The 22,938-nt window shown below is 46.1% G+C and overlaps 1 protein-coding gene across 2 annotated transcripts in view; it reads right to left on the reverse strand.

Moving 5' to 3' along the window:
* MXI1 (MAX interactor 1, dimerization protein) overlaps window positions 1-22,938 on the reverse strand; it is a 58,498-nt gene that overhangs the window by 25,490 nt on the left and 10,070 nt on the right. Inside the window, exons 1-2 of one of the 2 annotated variants that reach the window (XM_080911237.1) lie at window positions 14,336-14,584; window positions 12,588-12,720 (exon numbers count right to left, since the gene is read on the reverse strand). In XM_080911237.1, the coding sequence (XP_080767363.1) occupies window positions 12,588-12,720; window positions 14,336-14,408 (206 nt within the window). In that variant the 5' untranslated portion in view covers window positions 14,409-14,584. Of the gene's footprint in view, window positions 1-12,587; window positions 12,721-14,335; window positions 14,585-22,938 lie in introns of those variants that run through there. The other variant, XM_080911236.1, reaches the window with a different exon arrangement.

Below are 22,938 nucleotides of genomic sequence, written 5' to 3' on the forward strand. Positions count from 1 at the left end.
GCCTGTGCTCGGTACTGACTCACTCACACCAGCTGTCTAGGTTCAGGACAGATTACTTAACCTGGTTCAGTTTCCTAATCTGTAAAGCATCATCATGCCTTGCTAGGTTATAGTGAGACCGTGAGGGGAAAAATGCAAAAGCACCCGGCACATAGTAGTCAGTAAATATTAGGTCCTAATTGTTCTGAGGTCTCACTATGTCAGCCTGGCCTGACACTCCTGATCAGCTCCTCAGCCTCCCAAATGCTAGAATCACAGGCTGTACTACCCTGTCTAGATTTTTGTTTATTTTTTTTTAATTTTATGTGTACGGGTGCTTTGCCTGAATGTATGTCTGAATAACACCTGTGTGCCTAGTGCCCTCGGAGGCTGGAAAGGGGCATTGGATCTCCAGGAACTGAAATTACAGAGTCGTGAGCCACCACCTTCTGCCACCTGGCTGCTAGAACTTGAACCCTGGAGTTCTAGAAGAACAGCAAACACTCAACCTCTGAACCATCTCTACAGCTCCAATAATTTCATTTAAAAAAAAAACTAAAAATATACTACTCTAAACACTGTTAAATATACTACACAAGACAATTTGGCAGGCATTCAGTAACCTGTAAAATTCACCTGGAAATAGATAAATAATTTTAACAAGGAAAAAAGAAACCAAAAGACAAGTGACTAAAGCCTCTTGGTCATTTAGCCAACCACGCAGTCGGTCCAAGGTTCAACAGTATGAGATAGAGAGATTCCCGGATGTGTACACAGAGATACCGTGGTTCAAATGATGCTAATACTTAATGAGTCATGAATCCACTGCACACCAACACAATCCCCAACAACCCTTTGATGACCTGTGTGTACAACCAAGCCCTTCCAACGTGTCACAAAGTGTTAATTACAAGTTTTCCACAAGGTTCAGATGCTCTAGACCCCTGTGTTTTCTGACTACAACATAATTCTAACACGTATGTTTAGGGTGCACTTAAAGGTCGGACAGGAGAATCAAACCTGCATAAAATGGTTACATTTGACTCAGAAGGATCACTGCCAAGAAAGGAGAGCAGAAGCCTTGGTTCCCGAACTGGGGAAGAGATCCTGGTTACCTAATAAGTCAATCTTCATCTACTTACGTTTTCCTTTCATTTGCTTTCCAAACCTGCAAGGACCAAACGATGTTGCTCTCCTGCAATGAAGTGAGCGTAATCTACAAAGCCAGAGAAGTATCTAACTTGAAACAATATAATCCATCATATATGAAATATAATATATAAAAATATGATATACAATATTTTATATATTATATGTATTATAAAACATATATAATAGTAGAGTGAGGGGAAGGGTCTCTGAAGTCTATATTCAAAAAGGGATGACAAGGAAAACTATGGGAGTCACTGAAGCAGAACTTCAAAGTATACTTATTATATTATTACTCTTTATTGTTTTTTTTTTAATGTACCATACCTAGCTTTTACTTTTTTAAAGGTATTTTCTGTCTATGTTTTTACCAAATATGTATCTAATATAGTATTTTAAGAAAAAGGGAGTAAAAGACATTAAAGATGATGAATTTTGAAATTTGTAAACTTTTGGAGGGGAAAGGTCTCGTATGTTTTTCCATAATATCAAAACCCACAACCCAGACAGCAATGACAGCCACACTGCATAACTGTCCCCGACTTAACCCACTGACTGGCTGGTTGACATGCTGACTGCTTCCAGCTTTTTAGTGACTTTGAGTAACAGGCCATGACCGTTCATATGTAAGTGAGTGAGCAAGGACTGCACCTGTCTTCTTACACTCACACTAACACCTAGGTCTTATGTTTATGAACGTGGTCACAGTGAGGCACACACTGGTATTTGGTAGGTAAATGTTATGTAGAAAGAGTAAAGAGAACATGTCACTCAATGTGGTGGTCTCTATTAACTGTCAAATGACAGACTTTAGAACCACCTTGGAGATAAATTTCCAGGCATGTCTATGAGGGATCACCCAGAGACATTATTGAGTCAGACCATCCTAAGTATGTGTGGTCCCAATACATGGGGTGGGGTCTTCACCAGCACTGAGGACAAGATAAGCACCCCTACTCTCTCTCTTTTGTACCTGCAGACACATAACTCACGGCTCAGCTCCTCTACCACATTTTCCCACCTTGATGAACTGCACCTCAAACCGTGAACCAAAATAATGTCTTCCTCCTTCAAAGTCGCTTTGTCTTGGGTATTTTGTCACAGAGATGAGGGAAGTAATGCACCCCACTAATTCTGGGAACATAAGTCTCAGACTACAAGCTGTCTGTCTGTGTGTGTATTCATGTGCACATGAAGACCCGAGGCTGACACAGGGTTCCTTCTTCAATCACTTTTCAACTTCCATTCTTTGAGACAAGGTCTATCACTGACTAGAATCTTCCTGTCTCTGCCTCAGATTTCAAATGTTTAAAAAAGGAAGAAAACTATCTCCAATGAGTACACATGCTAAAAATGAAATAAGAATTAGAATCAAGACTTTTAAACATTTCTAAATTTCTTTCACAGAAAGCGATCACCTAAGCCCAAATTTCTCCACGAAGTGTCAATGTCTCACTAAAAATCTGATTTCTGTGAGCTCGGGTGTATACACAACAATACTCAGTGTTTACTGAGTATCCACACTAGGAACACAAATCCTCTAAAATGACAAAGTCCTTCCATGACCGAGCTTATTTCTCACTGACGGAGGCATAGAAGGAAATAAGGCAGGACTCATTACCAGGCCAATCAGAGAAAAAGAAAAAGGAAGGAAGGAAAAGAAACTGCGGGGTCTGGAGAGATGATCCAGTGATTGGAGCACTTGGAGTTCTTGCAGAGGGCCTGAGCTCAGTTCTCAGCACCCACGTGAAAGTTCACAACCCTCTGTGAGCTCTCCAGGGGGAATTAGATATCTCTGTTATCCCAAGGCATCAGGTACATACAGTATAAACATACGCGCGCGCGCGCGCGCGCACATGCACACACACACACACACACATGCACGCAGGGAAATGCTCATACATTAAGCCAACTGTGGTGGTGAACGCCTTTAATCCCAGCACTCGGAAGCAGAGGCAAGCATATCTCTGAGTTCTACATCGGCTCGGTCCTCATAGAGAGTTCCAGGTCAGTCAAGAGCTACACAGTAAGACCTTCTGTTAAAACACAGTAATACACAAGTCTTTCAAAAAGGAAACTAACCACATACCCTATACACTTACTTACATTGTTGAGTTAGATTATAAAATATTTCTATTTTACATAGATAAATCTTGGTTTCTGTAAAGAATCCCAGATTTGTTATGATGATGACTTTGACAAAAAATATCTGATTGAAGCTTTTGGTTAGTATCCCCAATCGATGACAACAACTCTACAGAAAAATGAGATTCGACTATTTTTCTTTATCTTCAGGAACATAGTCTCCCTGTGAAGCCGGTTCTGAATGTCAACTTCACTTAAAGCAGTCATCTGGGAAGGGAGGCGTCTCAATGAGGAGCTGTCTAGATTAGGCTGGCCTATGGGCACACCTGTGAAGGCTTTTACTAATTGTGCTAACTGAGGCAGGGGAGCCACCCTGAATGCGGAAAGGCATCATGGCCTGGAAAGGTGATTCTGCACTGCTGGAATTGAGCTGAGCATTCGTGCACACCCACGTGATCATCCCTCACTTCCTGACTGGATACTACCGGCTCGGCTGCCCAGGCCTCTGCCATGCCGCCTTATACACCAACTGTCACCCAGGACGGTGAGTCAGGCTAACTAGTCCTTCTCCTAAGCTGACTCTGCTGAGTATTTCATCCCAGCAACAAAACAGAACCGAGGAGACACAGCGTTCAGAGGACAACTAATGGGGACATGCAGATGTTAAAGAGAAAACACTGCTGACAGTGAGGTGACACAGACCTGTCATCCCAGCATGTGGGCGCTGAGGCAGGGGGATCACTTCAAGTTCAAGAACAGTCTGGGCCAGAGTAAGACCAAACATTACAGAGACTAATCTTAGCACATGCAGAGGATGGGAACACACTGGTCAGCTTTTGGAAAGTCCGAAGATCTCTAAATTCTATGTGTTGGCAGGACAATGGCAGGGGGTCGAAGTCAAACACCTGAAAATCCACTTTTCTTCTTAAAATCAAGGCAAACATATTGCATATGACCTTCAAATTTCTTTTATTAGAGTCTCTTCAAAGATTTACTAGATTGGATCTTTAATTAAGCTCACAATGCAAGATAATCCATAGCTTTATCAAACTTTGACTCACTACAGGCAAGACAGCAGTTTGAAAAAGAAAAACTATAAAGGGTTAAAACAGCATTGGTGGGCGGTGCCATGACGTCAGCCCTGGACTACAGGATTCAGGCATCAAAGGACAGAAAGGCAGAACACCGACTGCAAAATCCAAGTTTGGGCTTTGGGTCTTAATTTTCAGGTAAATTACTACTAAAAAGTCTTTGCTAATTCTAGAGAAACACATCTTAGGTCTTTCATTCATCCTCTACTTTTTACCCAGGAATGGCTGAACTATAAGTCTAATTTCTTTAAAAAAAAAAAAAAAGAAAAAGAAGAAGAAAGAAAGAAAGAAAAAGAATCCACTTCATACAATTTGCTGAAATAAAAATAAGATGCGTGTTCTACAGCCTTTATAAATGCACAGCTATCCTATCACATGCAAATGTTAAATACTGCTATTTTCCTAAGCCAGGGTCTACCTCCTTCCCCCTCCTTTTCTTTCTGAGCTATGGGTCTAACTATGTAGCCAAAGCTGGCCTAAAATTCACAATCCCCCTGTCTCAGCCTTCCCAGTGCTGGTACTGCAGACACACACCTCTGTACCCATTTGAATGCACCCTCCGACACAATCTTAAGTCTTCATGTTTATGAGAAACATGAAATAACAAAGGTACAGCAGAATTGAGCTCTGACAGGAATGACAAAAGACACCGCAGACTATGTGAGTGTCATCAAGACAACGGGCTTCATAAACTTCTGAATATGCAGAGCATAACATCTTACAATAACGTGTCACAGACAGACAAAAAATGTTTAAGCAATAGAATGTCTTGGGCCATAAAGAAAAATGGAACTTTTATAGGAAAACAGATACAACTGCAGATATCACATTAATTGAACTAAGCCAGATATTCTCTCTCTCTCTCTCTCTCTCTCTCTCTCTCTCTCTCTCTCTCTCTCTCTCTCTCTCTCTCTCTCTCTCTCTCTCTCTCTCTCTCTCTCTCTCGTATATAGCACCATTAGAAGTGACCCTGTCTAGGAAACAAAGGGTACTAACCAGAGAGGGAGGGAAAGCAAAGAAAGGGAAGGTAAGCAGGGATGGGGAGGGAACTCAGCATTCAACCCGTCCTTGTGTGAAAACTTTAAGAGTAAGGTTATAATAGGTTCAGAACCATGACGCTGTCCCTTAGGGATCAATCATCAGGCCCTGTTATATACCTCTCTGGATGCTGTTTTCCTGTTATGAAGCTCATCATGTTTTGAAATAACAAATTCTCATGCTTATTTCTCTCATTAGTTTCATGAGACTAGAAATACAACATATCTATGTAAAAACACAAATTTTCCAAAGAGGGTAAATGTGCCAACATTTTTAAATAGAGATGTGCTAGCTAGCTGGCTGACTGGCCGGTTACTTTGTTTCTGCCAACTTGACACAAACTGGGTTCACCTGGGAAGAGGAACCTCAATTGAGATGCCTCCTGTCAGACTGGTCTGTAAAGTCACTGGGGAGTTTTCTTGACCAGTGACTGATGTGGAAGTAGTGTGAACGTTGAACAGGTCATCCTGGGTTATACAGGAAGTGAACTGAGCAATCGGGAAGCAGCCCTCCTCCAGGGTCTCAGACTCGGTCCTGCCTCAGTCTCCTGTCTCGACGGCCCCTGACTGTAACTTGTTAAACTCTTTGCTCTCCATGTTGCTTCTGTCATGGTGTTTGTCACAGCAACAGAAAGCAAATCAGGACAACAGAAAATCAGAACATAAAACACAGAGACAGAAGAGAGGTTCTATACTGCATGCTTAAATTACACTGGGTCTGTAACAAGCTAAAGACAGTATCTGGAAATACAGTTTGTCAACCACACAATCAAATGAATCTCTTTCATGAGATTAGTATTTGGAAAACTATCTTCACCAGAAGAAAATAATGAAAAAGTGTATCAAGAAGGAGGGAGACAACGCTGCCTCATCTCCTTGAAATCAAGACGAAAAAGTTTTCTTCCAATCACAGTCCCCTTTTCCAGGTTGCTGACGGACATCCACCTCAAACTCAGCCTCCCGTTAAATGGACTTCTTCCCCTAGCAGGGATGATAGCTCCTCAGAGGAGTGGGGCTTCGGATCCCTTCCTCCATCCGACCTGTTGAGATTCTGGTCAGCCCGATCCTCTGCAGGTCTCATTCATGCAGTTACAGCCAACACACGTTTTACATGTTAGCTGTGGATGTCTACTACCTCTGGCTTTTACAGTTTTTCTGCCCATCCTTTCTGAGATAGTTACCAAACCTCAGGGGTATGACACAGATGTCCTACTGAGTGCTCCAGTCTCTTATTCTCTGTATACAAACCAGGTGTGGGTCTCTGTGTTAATCACCATTGACTGTAAAAAGAAGCATCTATCTGTGGACTGGGCTGTAAATCCAATGAATAAGTGGTTGGTTATTTCCATGACACATGTGTCAGTGTGTGTGTGTGTGTGTGTGTGTGTGTGTGTGTGTGTGTGTGGTATTAGGCCAGTCATTTCTGTAGCTCACAAGGTTCTCAGTTCAGTAAGACTGCTGGTAACTTTTCTCTCCTGGCAGAATTTGTTTAGCCTTGTGGCTCTAGAAAGCTAGCCAGTAGAGAAGATGCTTTTAGGTCAATATCAACTTGATTATTTCATGTCTTATGTCTCAGGTCTATGGTATCTTCAGCAATAGGGTCAAGTTTTAGAGGGTGACTGAGAGCAAAGACAACAGTTTGTAATGCTGGAGATCTATGGACCTCGCTGACCAACAGCTCAGAAAGAAGAAGCCTATGCCTAGCTTTTTACTGAGCAGCATACAATGTCTAGGAGAGGCCCTGTTCCCCATTATTAGAGCTAATCACTACCCGTGGTACAGCTAAGTCTTAAGCAAATCACTTACAGCTCTCTTGGCCACATGCAGTTTAAAGCAGAGAACTGTATTGGAGATCTAGAATTACCTTTCTAGCATGTAATCTTCTGTGTCACATGTTTACTATTTGGGCCAAAAAAAAAAGTTATCTCTTGCTTTTTTTAAAGATTTTATTTACTTATTTTATGTATATGAATGCACTGTAGCTGTCTTCAGACACACCAGAAGAGGGCATCAGATTCCATCACAGACGGTTGTGAGCCACCATGTGGTTGCTGGGAATTAAACTCAGGACTTCTGAAAGAGCAGTCAGTGCTCTTAACCACTGAGCCATCTCTCCAGCCCAAGTTATCTCTTTAAATAGGGAGAAGTTGTTGTCTACTGACCTACAAGAAATAATCTTTTAAGTCTTCGAAACTCCAGAGCAAACATGAGGAAGCACCGATTGGAAACCCAGCTCGTTTACTGTGAGACACACAAAGCACGTCTCGGAGGATCTGTTTGTCACTGAAAGCACTGAAGGAGAATGATAGCACTAAGAATTTACCTGCGAACAATCTACATGTGTGCCCCAAAACTTGTTGAGTTTCTACAGCACAGAGACCCAGAAACTATTTTTAAAATCTAAAAACTGGGAATTTCACAAAACAAGTCTCTACACAACTCTTTAAACATCAGGAACATTCTTAAAAATAAAACACACAAGTTACTATCGCTGAGAAAAGTCCTCTGTAACTATCCTTTAGAAATAAGTGCTGGCCCCCATTGGTGGCTCTAGTTCCAGGGTATCCAACACCCTCATCTGGCCTCTGTGGACATTGAGACATGCGGCACACGAATGTGCATACAGGCAAAATATCTGCATTAAAAAATATATATTAAAAAAAAAGTTTAAACACACTGGGCATCATGCCACACACCTTCAATCCCAGGACTCAGGAGGCAGAGGCAGGTCATCATCGCGGTTTGGAGACCACTGTGATCTACACAGTTTCGGGTTAGCCAGGGCTACTTAATGAGACCCTATCTCCCAGGGGAAATAACAAACCATCCTCCTACTCTCTCAAAAACTACACACTTTGAATACACTCAGAAGGGAGATAAAGCTGAAGATAGAAAACACACTTATTCCTTCTATATTAAGATGAAAAAAAAATCTTCGTGTTTGAAGAATGTTAAACCAAACCCTCCCTATAAAGCACAAAAAAAAAAATCTGTTGTTGTTTAATTTCTGTTATGTTAGCAGCTGGAACTGGGATTCTGCTGGTGTTCTGGCATTCCTGAATATCTACTCGACAACAACTCAAGTCCACGCGGGGCCTGGTCAGTGACTTCTTTCCAGTTCAGCCTAACAACGTAAGGAACGGCCCGTTTGTCACAGGTTCACACCAAGGTTTTTGCCAAAACTGATGGTTCTTTTGGTAGCATTTTCCCATGATGTAGGCTGACAGTGAGTGAAATGAATGTGACATAACTGTAGTCTGCTGCCATGTTCTTGTTTAGGAGAACACAGTGTTTCAAATGTAGTGTCTTCACACACTGCTCACCTTTCTAAACAAACTGCCCTTAACATCCCTGACGTGTCATACACGAACTTGCCAAAGCAGGAGGGGCACGTTCAGCCATGGTTTTCCTTCCGGTCTGATACAGTACATGACACAAAAAACATAGTTTCCTTATAAGGCTGTCAGCATGGAGTTTGACCAGTCTCTATTCTAGAGTAACACCTACTATGGGCAGAACGATGTTGATAGTAGAGATAACGTTAAAGCAAAAGTCAGGCAAACAGTGAACACCTGAAACCTCAGCGGCATGTGGAAGGTGCAGGCAGGAAGGTCAGAGAGCTGGGCCACTTTAGGCCATGTGAAACCCCGCTTTACAAAGAAAGGAAAAGAAACAAAAGACACCTGAACCTTGTCCTTATGGGATTTTTAGCCTAACAAATATGCCACATATATTAGAAACAGTTGGATGACACTATTGCTGCAAGTATAATGCATGCTATACCATAGTGAACATATATTCATGGAGTATGTAAAGATCTACTGCAGATCACATTGGCCTATGCCTGTATTCTCTATACTCAGTAGATGGCAGGAGGGTCACAAGTTCAAGGACAGCCTGGCTTCAAAGCACGTCTGATGCCAGCTTACACAATGTGTAACCCTGTCTCAGAGACCTGATGTACTATCAGAGATTAAGAACTGCTTCCCCGAGGACGTTAGCACTGAAGGGAGAGTGCTAGAAGACCAAGACAGTTTGGCAAGGAGGGAGGAAGATGACTGCCAACGGGGAACTGAGCATACACAGGCCCTGGAGTAGAAGGAAATACGATATGTGAAAGGCGTTGAGAGAGAGCCAGCCCATGTAATCCATGAGGATCCCAGCCGCAAGTACAGCAGGAAGGAAGGTACCACACTTGTTCAATTCAGATGAAGGCTGAGCCTAGGACACTCGAATAAATTAGTGTGGCGCTTATCAGTGGCTCATTTAGTAGTTTAAAGATGACAGAGGTTGATTTCCTTTTATGTGCATTGCTGTTTTGCCTGCATGTATGCCTGTGTGAGGGTGTTGGCTTCTCTGGAACTGGAATTTCAGTTGTGAGCTGTCACGTGGGTGCTGGGAACTGAACTCAGGACCTCTGAAAGAACAGCCAATGCTCTTAACAGCTGAGCCATCTCTCCAGCCCTCGAGGGTTTTTAGTTTTGTTTTGTTTTTCAGTTGAGACCAAACAGCAATGCTGAGCTCCCTGGCTCCCCGGCTCCCCAGGAAACAGACATCTACTGCAACAAGTTCCTCTAACAGCAGTGACATCTTAGCAAGTTCAATTTTCAGAAGTGTGCCAAAAGGCTGTGACTAAGATTACAGTTAGACCAGGCATGTATTTGAAAAATAACTGCATATTGTAGGACCCACCTCCCAAGTGTCAGACAAGATCACCAGCATTCCCAAAGTACATATTTATGATACCACATTGAATCTTTCACTTTTTTTCCCTTTGTACTTCTGAAAAACATGATTTTGAGACTTGGGGGTGGGGGGAAGAATAGAAAATTTAGAGTCAAGTAACTTCCAACGTAAGTTTGCAGGATAACATTTGTATCAGGAATATCACAGTACACCTGTGACCATCATGGCAAAAGTTAGCCACTGTATCTTTAAGATGCCAGACTATCAGAAAACAACTGTTGTTCATGACGTGTGGTAGGTACCACAGCGGTGGTACCTAAGATGTCAGTGCTGGGCTGGGGGTACGGCTCAAGGAGGGTACTCAGTTAGCCCGTGTCAAAAACTGAAGAGAAGAGGGACAGAAGCAAAGGTCGAACGTCTCATATAGAAAAGGAACGACTTCTACACAGAACTGAGGAGGAAATGATATCACACGTGCCTTCTGTTCTCTCATTTGAGATGATAAAGAAACTGTAATGTCTACACACCTTCTATTTTATGTAACCAATGTAAGTAACAGACATCCTGTCTGGAAAAACAACAACACCCAACAAAACAAACCAGAAAAAAAGAAAAAAGAAAAGAGAAGACAATGAACTCCTTCTGACTAGGGAGTTACTATGTCTGCTAACCGTGAGCTGTTAGTCAGATGCCGCGTGTGCACTGGTGGGCGATATGTGCAGTCACCTACAGTCACCGGGTCCTAACGCCATCAACACGGCACTCAGGGCAAGAAGGAATCCTGGGAGTATTTAACACAGCTTCTAATTTCACACACGGAAACAGCAAAACGTACTGAGGTCATGTACCTGACTTCCAGGAGACAGGGATTCAAACACTTGTAACGTGACAATGTGACAGCTTCCTAATGGCAGTCTTTCCATGCATATAAAAGCCAAACAAAACAAAACCAACAAAAAAGACTTTTATTTTTCTCTTTAAATTTTATTGTGGCTTGAATGAGTCATGGTCCCCATGTGCACATATATTCGAATGCTTGGTCCCGACTGGTAGAACTATTTGGGAAGGATTGGGAGGTGTGGCCTTGTTGGAGGAGGTGTGTCACTGGGGGTGGGTTTGAAGGTTGCAAAAGCCCACACCGTCTCAGTTAGGACCTCTCTTTCTCTGCCTTGTGCTCGTGGAGTAGACGTAAGCTCTCAGCTATGGCTCCTGTGACATGCTTCTCACCTTGATGGTCATAGACTCACCCTCTGAGACAGTAAGGAAGCTCTCATACACTCTTTCTTCTGTAATAGCCTTGGTGTTTGTCAAGGAATAGAAAAGTAACCACCACAAATCTACACATAGATTGAAAGGTAAGTTCTTAAACACATCTTAATTCCTAACAAAATAACCAGAAAAATTAGATAAGCAAATATGTTTTAAGATGTCTATCATTTTATATGTGTGTGTGTGTGTGTATTTAAACACACACACTCCATACCATACCACAAGAGATCACCTAGGCTCACAAATAAATTCAGTATATTAGACTAAAGGCTATTTTTATAACTTAAGAATTCAAGTTTTAAAATTACCAGGATATCTTGAGAAGGCATGAAGTTCTAAAGGTGTTAACAAAGGCAGGGAAATGAATTCAGTTTGTCTCAGGGACATCAAAATGAAGCGTGGAAAGATCTGAACACATGACTTGCAATTGTTATCGACAGGAACCTAAGGTTGCCTGCATGTGGAGAGCTTGGATGATACCGTCCTCAACTGCCTAAACCTGAGCCACTCAGCTGGAGCTCTCCGCAGCCTGCTCAATCCCAGCCAGATGAGTCATTCTTTTTATTCTCTAGACAATGTTCACTGGATGAGAAAGAAAGGTCTCGGGTAACTTCCTCTTATCAAGGTAAAATATCCTGCTCTTAAGAAAGGCTTCTTGAGACCTGCACATTGACACAGATCCTCAGAATTTACTGGCTTTCTAGAACCAAAATACTAAAGAGTCAGCCAGACTCTACCAAAAGCGGAAGTCAGTCATGTCTCAGTTCCTCTCAACAAGCATGTTCTGGAAAAAAAATCCATCCCGGAAGGACAGGAGCCTTCTTCATTTCTGCTCTAAAACCTCTGTACCAACCACTTTCCATTAGGTGAGATTCCAATGTTACACATGTTCCTTCCCCTCCTCAACAAATGGACCAGTCCCATGAACATAGCTGGATATTTTTACTTCTCTCACAAAGCCCTTGCTTGATTCGCTTTTATATCTTGCCGGGGCTATTTCTAATTTTTTAAAAAATTCTTCTTGGACTACCAAACTTGGAAAGAAAAATGAGAGCGCAGGCACAGGCTAGCCACCAAGTCTCAACTTACTGCCCTCTGGTGACGGGGGCATCGTCATAACCAGCAAGAACTATTTCAGTCGCCTCTGTGGGATTGTGTTCTTTTTTGGATACAAAGCCAGGGTGGTGTGCTCTGGAGTTGGTATTAGAGGGGAAACGGACTGTGTGGCATTGGCCCTGGAGTCTGAGCCCCTCATTCCTGTCCCCTAACGTCCCCTCTGCCATCTTGTTACCTGTTGGCAGTGCTGGTGTTGCTGCTCCCACTGCTATGTTTCTGTGCCCGGCTCAACCTCCGTGGGGGCTTTGAATGCTGCAGCCGGGGGCTCGGCATGGAGGGGAACGACGAGGCGTAGCCATGTTCACACTCTAAAAACAGTAAAAAAAGGAAAAGGGTTAAGAGGGAGATAAACACCCAAACGCACGGATCCACAGACCCAAAGTCCTTGTAGTAACACTTATTTTTTTTTAAAGTAGGAAAGGTAGAATGTTCCTCTCTCTGGTTAGAAGATAAAAACCCCACTGTTTGGCCCAGGCTGGTACATCCCTTTAATCCCAGCACCCAGGAGGCCAAGACGAGAAGCTCCAGAGTCCAAGGCCAGCCTTGGTTACACGGCAAGACCCTGCCCTAAGGAAAAAAATCCACTCAATGTCTGGACATTAATCTGGTGACGTTCCCAGCCCACTGCCAAGAGAGCATATTGATAACTCTTCTAAACTAAATCTCTCTCTTGTATCCAAAACCCTTCCCTCCAAGAATTCTTTAAGGTTTAATTTTTTTACATGTTCATAAGTGTTCAGAAGTATGTATGTGCACCATATGTATGCATGTTTTCTGGGAAGCCAGAAAAAAACGATGGATCTCTTGGAAGTCGAGTTGCAGGCTGTAAAGAACAGCCCAATATGGGTGCTGAGAACTAATCCTGGGTCTCCAAAACAGCAGCAAGAGCCATCTCTCCAGCACCAAGAATTCTTTTTTTAAAATCCTAATTTCTAATACCAGTTACCCACCCATTCACTCGCCTTAACCGCCACCCCCCACCCCAGCCAGCCAGGTGATAATGGTGTATACCTTTGATCCCAGCGCTCCAGAGGCAAAGGCAGGTGATCTCTGAGTTCGAAGCCAGCCTGGTCTACAGATAAAGTTTCAGGACAGTCAAGGCTACACGGAGAAACCTTGTCCCGAAAACCAAAACCAACCAACCAAAACACACAGAAAACCCTTAGTTTAACTACAGTCCCCTCTTCAGTGACTCTGCCCAGCTCGCCCCGCTCACAGCGCCTCCGTAAGGACCTCCTCCTCTCTCCGGACAGCAGAACACTCTTCCCAATTCCTCCACCCATCTCCACCTCCAAGCAATCGCATCTCACCGCACTTTGGATGCTCACAATAGCAGGGTGCCCCTCCCGTAGCTCTTCTGCCCACATTACCCCCACTCCACTTCTCCCCCCCACCCCGGCTCGCACAGTCCCCGCCTCCTGCACCCACACCTCCCCAGCTCCCACCCCCTTCAGTCTCCAACGCTGTCTCGAGTTGCAGGAGCTCTCGGTCCAGCGTCCTCCGCCCTCTCCTCGGGTCCGCTCCGCAGCTGCCCCTGGAGAGTCCTTCTCTTGCAGCCCAGAGCCACCGGTCCTCCCCTACAGCCCCCTCTCCTCTGCCCAAGCTCCGGCTCACACCTCCTGCACACGTGCACACACGCCTGCCCTCGCTCGCGAGCTTCTTGCACGCCTCCACTCCGGAACTCACTCCTGAGCAAACCTCCCTCCCGGCGCACCCACCTCTCCAACCACGCGCGTGCACCCCCACACGCACGCACACTTCTTCCCACGCGCGCGTGCTCCTCTTGCCACGCGCGGGCGCGCGCCTCCCCCTCACCGGTGCACGCACTTCCACACACACGCGCGCACCTCCCCTCGCCAGCCGCGCCGCACTCCCCGCGCGGAGCCCGAGGCGGCGGTCGAAGCGACGGCGTCCAGCCGTTACCTCGCTCCCTGCGCTCCAAAAACTCCGCGGCCTCCAGCAGGCGCTGCACGTTGATCATCCGCACCCGCTCCATGGGCTCCACGCTCCCGCCCCCAGCCGACAGGAGGCGCCACAGACGGCTACAGTCCCACGACGACCCCGGACATGTGCGGCGGGCGGGCGGGCCAGCTCGGCCCCGGCTCGGCGCGCTCTCCGCCGCCCTAGCCGTGCCCGCCGCGCCCGCCGCGCCGCCTGCAGCCCGCGCGCGGTTTGTTTACTTCTCCGCGCGAGCACGGGGGAGGGACCGGAGCCGCGGTAAGGTCCGCCCCCGCCCGCCCCTTCCGCTGCCCTCTGGGAAATGTAGTCCTCCTACGCACCCCCCCCACCAGTGCACGCCGCCTCAGTGCACCTGCGCATGGTGGACTCCGCGATGGCCTCTGGGAGATGTAGTCTTTCCTTGACTTTCCTTTCCTGGTTCCAAGGCTGGAAAGACTAAATATTTACATGACTTTGCTTCTGAGGAAAAGACTTGGGTCTTCTCGCAAGGAGACTCATTTCTCAGATGATGCTTCAGGCCTAGAATTCTCTATCTATTGCTTTTTTGTGGAACTTAAGTGCTTTGGTTCTCTCACCCTCTAAAAGGGGAAAGTAACACAACTGGGACAGGGCCACAGATACAGAGGAACAAAAATCGCAGGTCAGAAACATGAGATCATTTAATGAGAGCCCAAGAGGACTCCATTCCGTCCTTCCAGTTCGACACGCTGTATTCTTTCTTGGTGTCTCATTAGTGTCTTTAGACAGAAAACCTGTTCTGATGATTCAAGGAAAGGACATTAAGATTTGGTCTTGTATTCATAGTGGACCCCAAGCTTCTTTCTCCTCCTAAAGAAGACAGATTTATTTCTTCCACGTATTCATAATGTTGAGGCCCAGAGTGTGCCAGGCACTGGATCAGGCTTTACGTATGTGATACTGAGAGAAACAGGCATGGACCTTCCTTGTTCCCCGGAAACACATATGTAGTGTCATTGTGAAGTCTAAATGGAACGAATACTCCCATCACTCAGTGCTTTCTAGGAGTGATGGCTGCTCCTCCCTGGCTCTCCTCTCTTGAAGTGAAACTGACATCAGGGACAATAACAAGAGCTTACTCACAAGCCGCCACTTGCTGCTCAACAGTCACCCTCTTTCTAAGTCCCACTTCTAATGGATGTCTGACCCTTGGCATTACGGAGACGTTGGGCCGGGTGGTTCCTTCTTGGAGCTGGGTTCTGTTCTGTGCACTGCTGATTGCTTGGCAGCAACCCCGTCCTCCACCCACTAGATGCCAGCAGCACACCACCACCCTTGGGCGTGACAACCAAAATGCCTCCAGATATTGCCACAGGTTCCCTGGGACACAAAGCCACTGCTGACTGAGAACTATCTATCTGGGGGAAGGAAACACAAGATGGCTGGGGGTGCAGCCAGCTCTAGGAGCAAGCTGGGAGCTGTAGGAACTAGCCATGACCTGTCTCTCTCTGTGTTTACCTGCTGCCGGTGGACATCCAAAATGACAGAGCCCTTGGTGAGGAGACAATGTTCCCTTCCTGTGGTCATGTTTTTGGCTACTGCAAAGAAAAGAAAATCCATCTCTGGATGGATCTCTTGCTCTGTCACAAATAGCAAAATTCTGTCAGCCCCTTTAATATTCCACTCGGCACAACATTTAAGAAATGTTCGTCAAATTCAGGGAGACCTAAAAGGAGAAGTAAGTATTCACAGGCCACAGTGGAGGTGGGGGACTTTTCTAGACGTTGAAGAAGATACTGTGCTTTTTCAGCTGTTGGCTAGGCCATATGGGGTTCCCCATTATGTTCTGGTAACAACCACCCCATCTCAGCCAAGGACATGACTAGGTAGAGGTAGGAAGAAATTATGTCCCTCACTTTAAAAAAAAAAAAAAAAATCATTCACTCTGCCAGGTGTGGTGGCTCACACCCTTAATCCCAGCATTCAGGAGGCACATACAGTCAGTTTTCTATGAGTTCCAGGACAGCCAGAATTACACAGAAAGATCCTGTCCCCCAAACAAAAACAAACTAACATCGTTCACGCAGAACACCTGTTAGTTGCAAATAAAATCTGTAAGGCCAGGTGTGTTGGTACCGTTAATCCCAGAGCTCTCGGGAGACAGACAAGACAGATCTCTGTGAGTTCAAGATCAGCCTGGTCTACATGTTGAATCAGTTCCAGGTCAACCAGGGCTGTTTTGTGAGACTTTGTCTGGGTTGGGAAGAAGGAAGAAAAGACAGATTATGAGTCTAAAAGTTCACTTTCACCACCAGTAGAATTCCTCAAAGTATTCAACTCCAAATTCCAAAGGGCTCTGGGAATGTGTCACTTCCATAGCACCTGATAGTCTAAAGTACCCACTGACAGGGAAAACCTGTGTGGCATGCAGTCGAGAAATGGTGTAAAACCATGAATCGAAAATGCCTTTAGATTTGTTGATCATGGTATAGAGCCAAATGGAAGGTCAGTGAAGAAAGGCTGGATAGGTGTCACCGCTGACCCCACAAGAGTCACCAAGCGGCACTGGTGACAGTGGGCTGATACACGACACGTACAGAAATCTCCAGCCTTTTTTATTTGCAAATGAACAGGCTGCAATACACACACACACACACACACACACACACACACCAAGCCCTGTGTTAGCCAGGAGGAGCCCAGAGGCAGCCATGGCTTTGCTTTAGTTCAGCTGAAGCCAATTTGCACTACAAAGGTGGTTGGGAAAACAGGAAAGCAAGAGTTTCATCTATAGATTCAAGAGCTGGGACAGTCCCAGTCTCCAGTTCCCGTCCCTCCATCCCTCCCCCTCTCCCTCTCCATTTGAAAACTGCAAACGTCCCCCAGCTCTGCCACAATCGAGGGAAAATGGGGACAATCTGTCTCTCAAGAGGCAGGCGAGCTCTCCATGCTCCCTACGCCTAGGGTCCTTCCTGCCCCTTCAACTGCTAGTTCAGCTTGGTAGATGGAAATTTCCAAGTGAAGTACTGCAAACGCACGCATGGAGGCTGATTAGCGTATCGTGCTGCATGCAGACAGGTGACACGGAGAAAGGAGGCACAGCCGAGTTCAGTTACAAGTCCATCGTCATTGTTAGGGACACTGGGGTTGTTCCGGATCTAAATCTCCAAAGTGCTTACCGAGTAGGCACAGCTTTCTGCAATAATCTTTAAGGCTTTCAGATCATCAAGGATTGCACGAGGGAGCATCAGTTCCGAGGTTTTAGAAATCAACTATATAACAGTTACCCATTTTTCCACCCTCGCCCTGCTCCCACGTGAAGACAGCAGCCTCTTCTCTTCCTCCAGGGCCCAGAAACGTGAAGAGCCACAGAAAACCTTGGCTCTGCCCAGTGAGTCAGCCTTGTCTAACTTTGTGCGTAAGCTCTCAAGTCAGCGGCAGCTCGGGAGCAGAGCAGCGGGGCTGCGTGCAGCCGAGATAAATTTGGGTCTAAAGGGATGACGTAATGCTAAACCCGAGAGGTGGCTGCGGTCTCCCAGGGCTCCAGTCGCCAGGGCTGCCGGCTGACTTCCCAACCACATGGAAACGCACCAAGCGACCCAGGTGCCCAGGCTGGGGAGACAGGGAGAGGACAGGGAGGGGGTAGCGGCACAGGAGGCGGTGGGTAATCCCAGATCGCTGAATCTGGAAGTTTGTTTTTAACTCTGGTTTTTCTAGTGAGATCAGACCACTGGCTCAAACAGCTGCACCTGACTTCCATTCTGACCCATCTCTTGCCTTAGAAAAGAGGCTTTTAAATTTTATTTTATTTACACTCCAGTCGCTATCTCCCCTCCTGCTCGCTCCCCCCAGTTCCTCCTCCCATCCCTCCTCTTCCTTGCCTCCGAGGGCTCTTTACATTTTATTAAATGGCCCTTATTACCGCTTATTATTTCGGTGATAATAATGGTGAACTAAACTCTCAAATGTCCCCTTCCTCTGGTTTTGTTGTTTTGTTTTTGCATGTACTTGGACCCAAGACGTCTGCATTGCAGGACTCAGTTAATGTGCACTGCTAAGTGACTTGCTCACCCTGGAGAACGCACCTCATTCCCAGAGCTTGTGGGGAGCACCATGGGGTTGGTGGGGCGGTAAAGCCCTTTAGAGGGTTTACTGAAAGTGGTGGCTAGTGAATGCTCCCCGAGAATGTTTCATAGTTTGTGTTGTGGATGCTTCTACGCTTAAGCTGACTTCTCAGTCCAAGTGGCCATGTTCTTCGGTTCAGAATATCCAGGCTCAGAGAAGTACGTCCACCTACCAAGAGCTACACACAGCTGGCACACTTGTGGGGAAAGAATTGAAACCTAGGCCTAGAGCTGTATGATACCTCCTCATCTCTCGAATTTTCTTTTTCTGAAAGACTCATGTTTAAAAGAAAGGAAAATGGACACACACAGACACACATTCATTCCCCCCCCTCCCCCTCCCTCTCTCTCTCCCTCTCCCTCTCTCTCTCCCTCTCCTTCTCCCTCTCTCTCTCTCAAGTGGAGTTAAGTTTTCTGATCTTTCAGACTTGTGGGGTTCCAGCCTCAAAGCTTTAAATGTTACAATTAAGTTACATTCTTAAAGGGTCCCAAATCTGCTTCTTCTGTTTAAGGTTCATTTTCCCCAGAGAAAGGTTACTTTGTCAGCTGCTTCTCTGGCAGCTATGACCACATGCCTCAGACCCAACCTCAGGGTCCCTCTCTAATGAAATGGCTCCAACCCCCAGGTGTCAGAGCACCCCACAGCTGCCTTTCCTAGAATGCCTCCTGAGGCCTCTTCTCAACCTCGAGGCTGGTGTCACAGGATCGTCCCCTGTAGTTTGTTTTTGTAGTTATTAATGCTGGAAGATCTCAGGATGTCAACACCTGTGCATAGGACCTGGCCAACCGTCAGTCAGTATTTTTCCAAAGCCTTGCTCCAACCTACACATTTATATTTTGTTTAGAATTTTTCTCCTATATTCAAGGCCAGGAATCAACGAGAAAAGACTGAGGTGTGGCTTGGCGATAAAAGCTTGCCTTGCTTTCCTCAAGATCCCGGATTCAATCCCACACACCACAGAAGTAAATAAATAAATTATTATTTTCATTTTGTTTTAAGACAGAGTCTAATGTAGCCCAGGCTGGCCTCAAACTCCCTATGCAGCCAAGGATGACCTTGAATGCCCTGTTCCTCCAGCCTCCAACTCCCCAAGTCCTGGGACAGCAGGCATGCACCAACATCCCAGCTAATTTTCATTCTTCTTGCTTTTGTTTGGCTATTTGGTGGTTGAGTTTATCAGATTTTGCTAGTGCAAAAAACCATTTTTTTAAAATTAACTTCTTTTTATGTGTGTGTATGTGTGTATCCCTGCACACAAGCATCTGAATGCACACCCATTCAGAGGTCAGAGGAGGACCTGCCTATCACCGTCTGCAGCATCTGCTCAGACAAGGTCTCCCACTGAACCTGGAGCTGGTTTTCAGCCAAGCTAAATGACCAACAAATACAGTAATCCAAGGGGCCAGAGAGATGGCTCAGCGGTTAAGAGCACTGATTATTCTCCCAAAGGTCCTGAGTTCAATTCCCAGCAACCACATGGTGGCTCACAACCATCTGTAATGGAATTCGATGCCCTCTCACTTCTGGTGTGTCTGACAGCTACAGTGGGCTCAAAAGACAGTAATCCTCCTGTCTCCACTGCAACCACTCATGCAGTGCTGGAGTTACAGTCACACAGACATCCTTGTGAGTGCTGGCGGCAGCAGGCAGTTACCTACTGACTACCTATTGACTACTCCCTCACCCCAATTGGAGATGACTTGATTTTAAAGCTGTTAAAAATAATAACATTTAGAGAGAGGAGGGGCGCGGGGGATCTGGGTGTCTTGGGACACATCTTTAATTCCAGAATTAATTCCAGAAGGCAGAGGCAGGCAGATCTGAAGGCAGCCTGGTCTACATAGCAGCTCCAGGCCAGAAGGGCTACACTGTAAGGTCCTGTCTTAAACAAAAACAAACTAAACTGAACTAAACTGCCAGAGGCCAACCCCACTGCTAAGATGGCCTCAGGTCCCATCAACCTCCTTTCCCCTTTGAGGAAGTGACCTGGAGGGGTCCTGCACCTTGTCCTCTGTTGACATCACCGCTCTTTCCTGGTGGCACAGGCTGGGGAAGGTTCATAGTAGGCCCCAGCAGGCCCTGGGCACTAAGTCACACGGCTAGCCCCTTCTGCGTCATGTGCAGCAGTTAACAACAAAAATGCAGGCTCCTGTTCATCCAAAGATATGGATGTCGCCTCATCCTCACTTTCAGCTCCAACCTTGATTCTAGAGTCTCCAGAGAGCCTGGAACAAAATTAGCCCATTTACCTACCAGCTGGCTGCCATGTCACTGTGTCTTAGCCAGTGAAGAGACACCGTGACCATGGCAACTTTCTGTAAAAGGAAACATTTGATTGGGGCTGGCTTACAGTTCAAAGGTTTGGTCCTTATCACCATGTCAGGAAGCATGGTGGCATATAGGCCAACAGGGTGCTGGAGGGATATCCTAGAGTCCTGCATCTGAATTTGCAGGCAGCCGGAAGACACAGTGGCACCTGGCCTGGCTTGAACATTTGAAGCCTCAAGCGCCACACCCCAGTGACACACTTCCTCCAATAAGACCTCACCTCTTTAACACTCAGTCTCTGAGATTTTTGTTTTCCAGACGAAGCCCAGAAAGAGTAAAAAAAAATATCTGCTTGAGGTCTCAGGAGCAAAAACTAGATTCAAAGTCAGGTCTTTGGACACTACCCCACCCCACCCCCCACACAGCATATTTGGCCAGGAAAAATTGGTGAAGTCAATATCCTCACCTATTCCTCTAGGCGGCATTGGGATGTGTTAGAACGGGATTCCCCTAGCCTCTAGTGAGCAGTAAGCAAGGATGCTCCAAATCCTGTAATACAGACTGTTCACCACACCAACGGCTCTCAGCTTTTGTTTCATTTTATTTGGGGGCTTTTTCTCAAGACCAGGTCTCATTCTGCAGCCAAGGGTATCCTAAAAGTTACTATGTATCGGACTCTATCCTTAAATCCAAAATTCTCCTGCCTCAGCATCCCCAGTGCTGGGATTACAGCTGTGAACCACCACCACTGGACAACGGTATCCTTGTTAAAAGCTAGCTCAGAAAAGTTATCATTCAGCAAACATGCCCTAGAACTTTTGCCAAGCACTGTGTGCCAATGAGAATGCTCCCTGTGTACCCAGGGTGCGTGCATCTGACACACAGATGTAAAATGTGTGTGTCATTTACAAAGATGTTAGCGAGCGCACTGACGCTTAAGTGATAAAGGGGAGGATTCTGACTTAGCAGATGCAGGACGGAGTGTGGGCAGCTAAGACACAGGGAAGGCCAGGACACCCTCCCCAGAACATCATTATACTCTGAAAAACATAGATGGAAGGTATGGCAGGGAGTGTGGGTTTTATCCTAAATGAGGCAGAAAACACGACTTTAAACAAGTGACTGGCATGAGCCCAGTTATATTAAGCATCACCCTTGTTTCTAGTGCTCTACTCAGGACAGGAGGAGGCTAGTCCTGTGCCCTGTGACAGGAACCATCTGGGCCACACTGTCACGGCAACAACAGGGAGGTACCTCAAGCTCATCTCAGAAAGCCACACTGCCTTTGTCCTTTGCCTTCTCTGCAGAAGCCCTTGGCGCCAAGCACCGGCCAGCCCAGTTGCCCTACAAGCTGGGGCGTCCCAGAAAGTCCTGGAGCCTAACAGGGTGTGGACCGACAGCCCCGACAGCCAGCCTGAAGTGCCACAGGTGCCCTACTGGTCGGGTGAGTTTCTCAGAGGGTGCTGGCAAGGGTGGCTCAAGCAAGCAAGCAAAACTACCCCAGACCATCAGCCTCCAGGGAATGGCTTTTGTGTCGATGCTGGGAAAACCCTGCAAGCTTCTGGCTGCTTCCCTCCACCCTAGGATGAATGGGGAGAAAAGGAAGTCCCTCTAGGGAGAAGATGTCTTCCTGGAGCCCTCAGCCTGTAACCCGAACGCTCCAGACTCCCGTTTCTTGTTGACTTGGAGCTCCCTAAGGCTTCTCTGCCAAGCCCCTAAGGAAGAACAGTGGGTTTAAGTCCCAGCCCTATTGCTGTTAGCATGTGGCCTTGGGAAAGTGAGCCAGCCCTGCTGAGCTGAAGCTCTGGGCAGCTATAAAAATGAAGGTAATTACAGCACCCACCTCTGGGATGTTTGTGAGGACTTAATGCAGAGCACTTAGCATTGTGCAGCACATAGTAAATGCTCAGTAAAAGGAGGGCATTGACATCATCCCTCTGGAGAACAGGAAGGAGCCTGCACTTGTCTCTTGGGAGGGAGACTGGGTATCAGACTCCCAGGAGACAGCCTAGAACTGCCCATTGGTTTCTATTTGGCTAATACTTGAGCCAGAACAAGCACCTGAACTGGAGAACTTCACTCTCAAGAGTTCGGCTCCCGGCTGTTTTAGATATTTTTTGTTGCATGACGCTAAATTCCATGGTTGGTTAAAAAAAAAAAAAAAAAAAAGTATGAGGGAAAGTTATGTGCAAGGCACTCAGAGTTTAAGAGGCTAA

The sequence above is a fragment of the Micromys minutus genome (genome assembly GCF_963924665.1).
Source record: "Micromys minutus genome assembly, chromosome: 2".
NCBI classification, from domain to species: domain Eukaryota; kingdom Metazoa; phylum Chordata; class Mammalia; order Rodentia; family Muridae; genus Micromys; species Micromys minutus.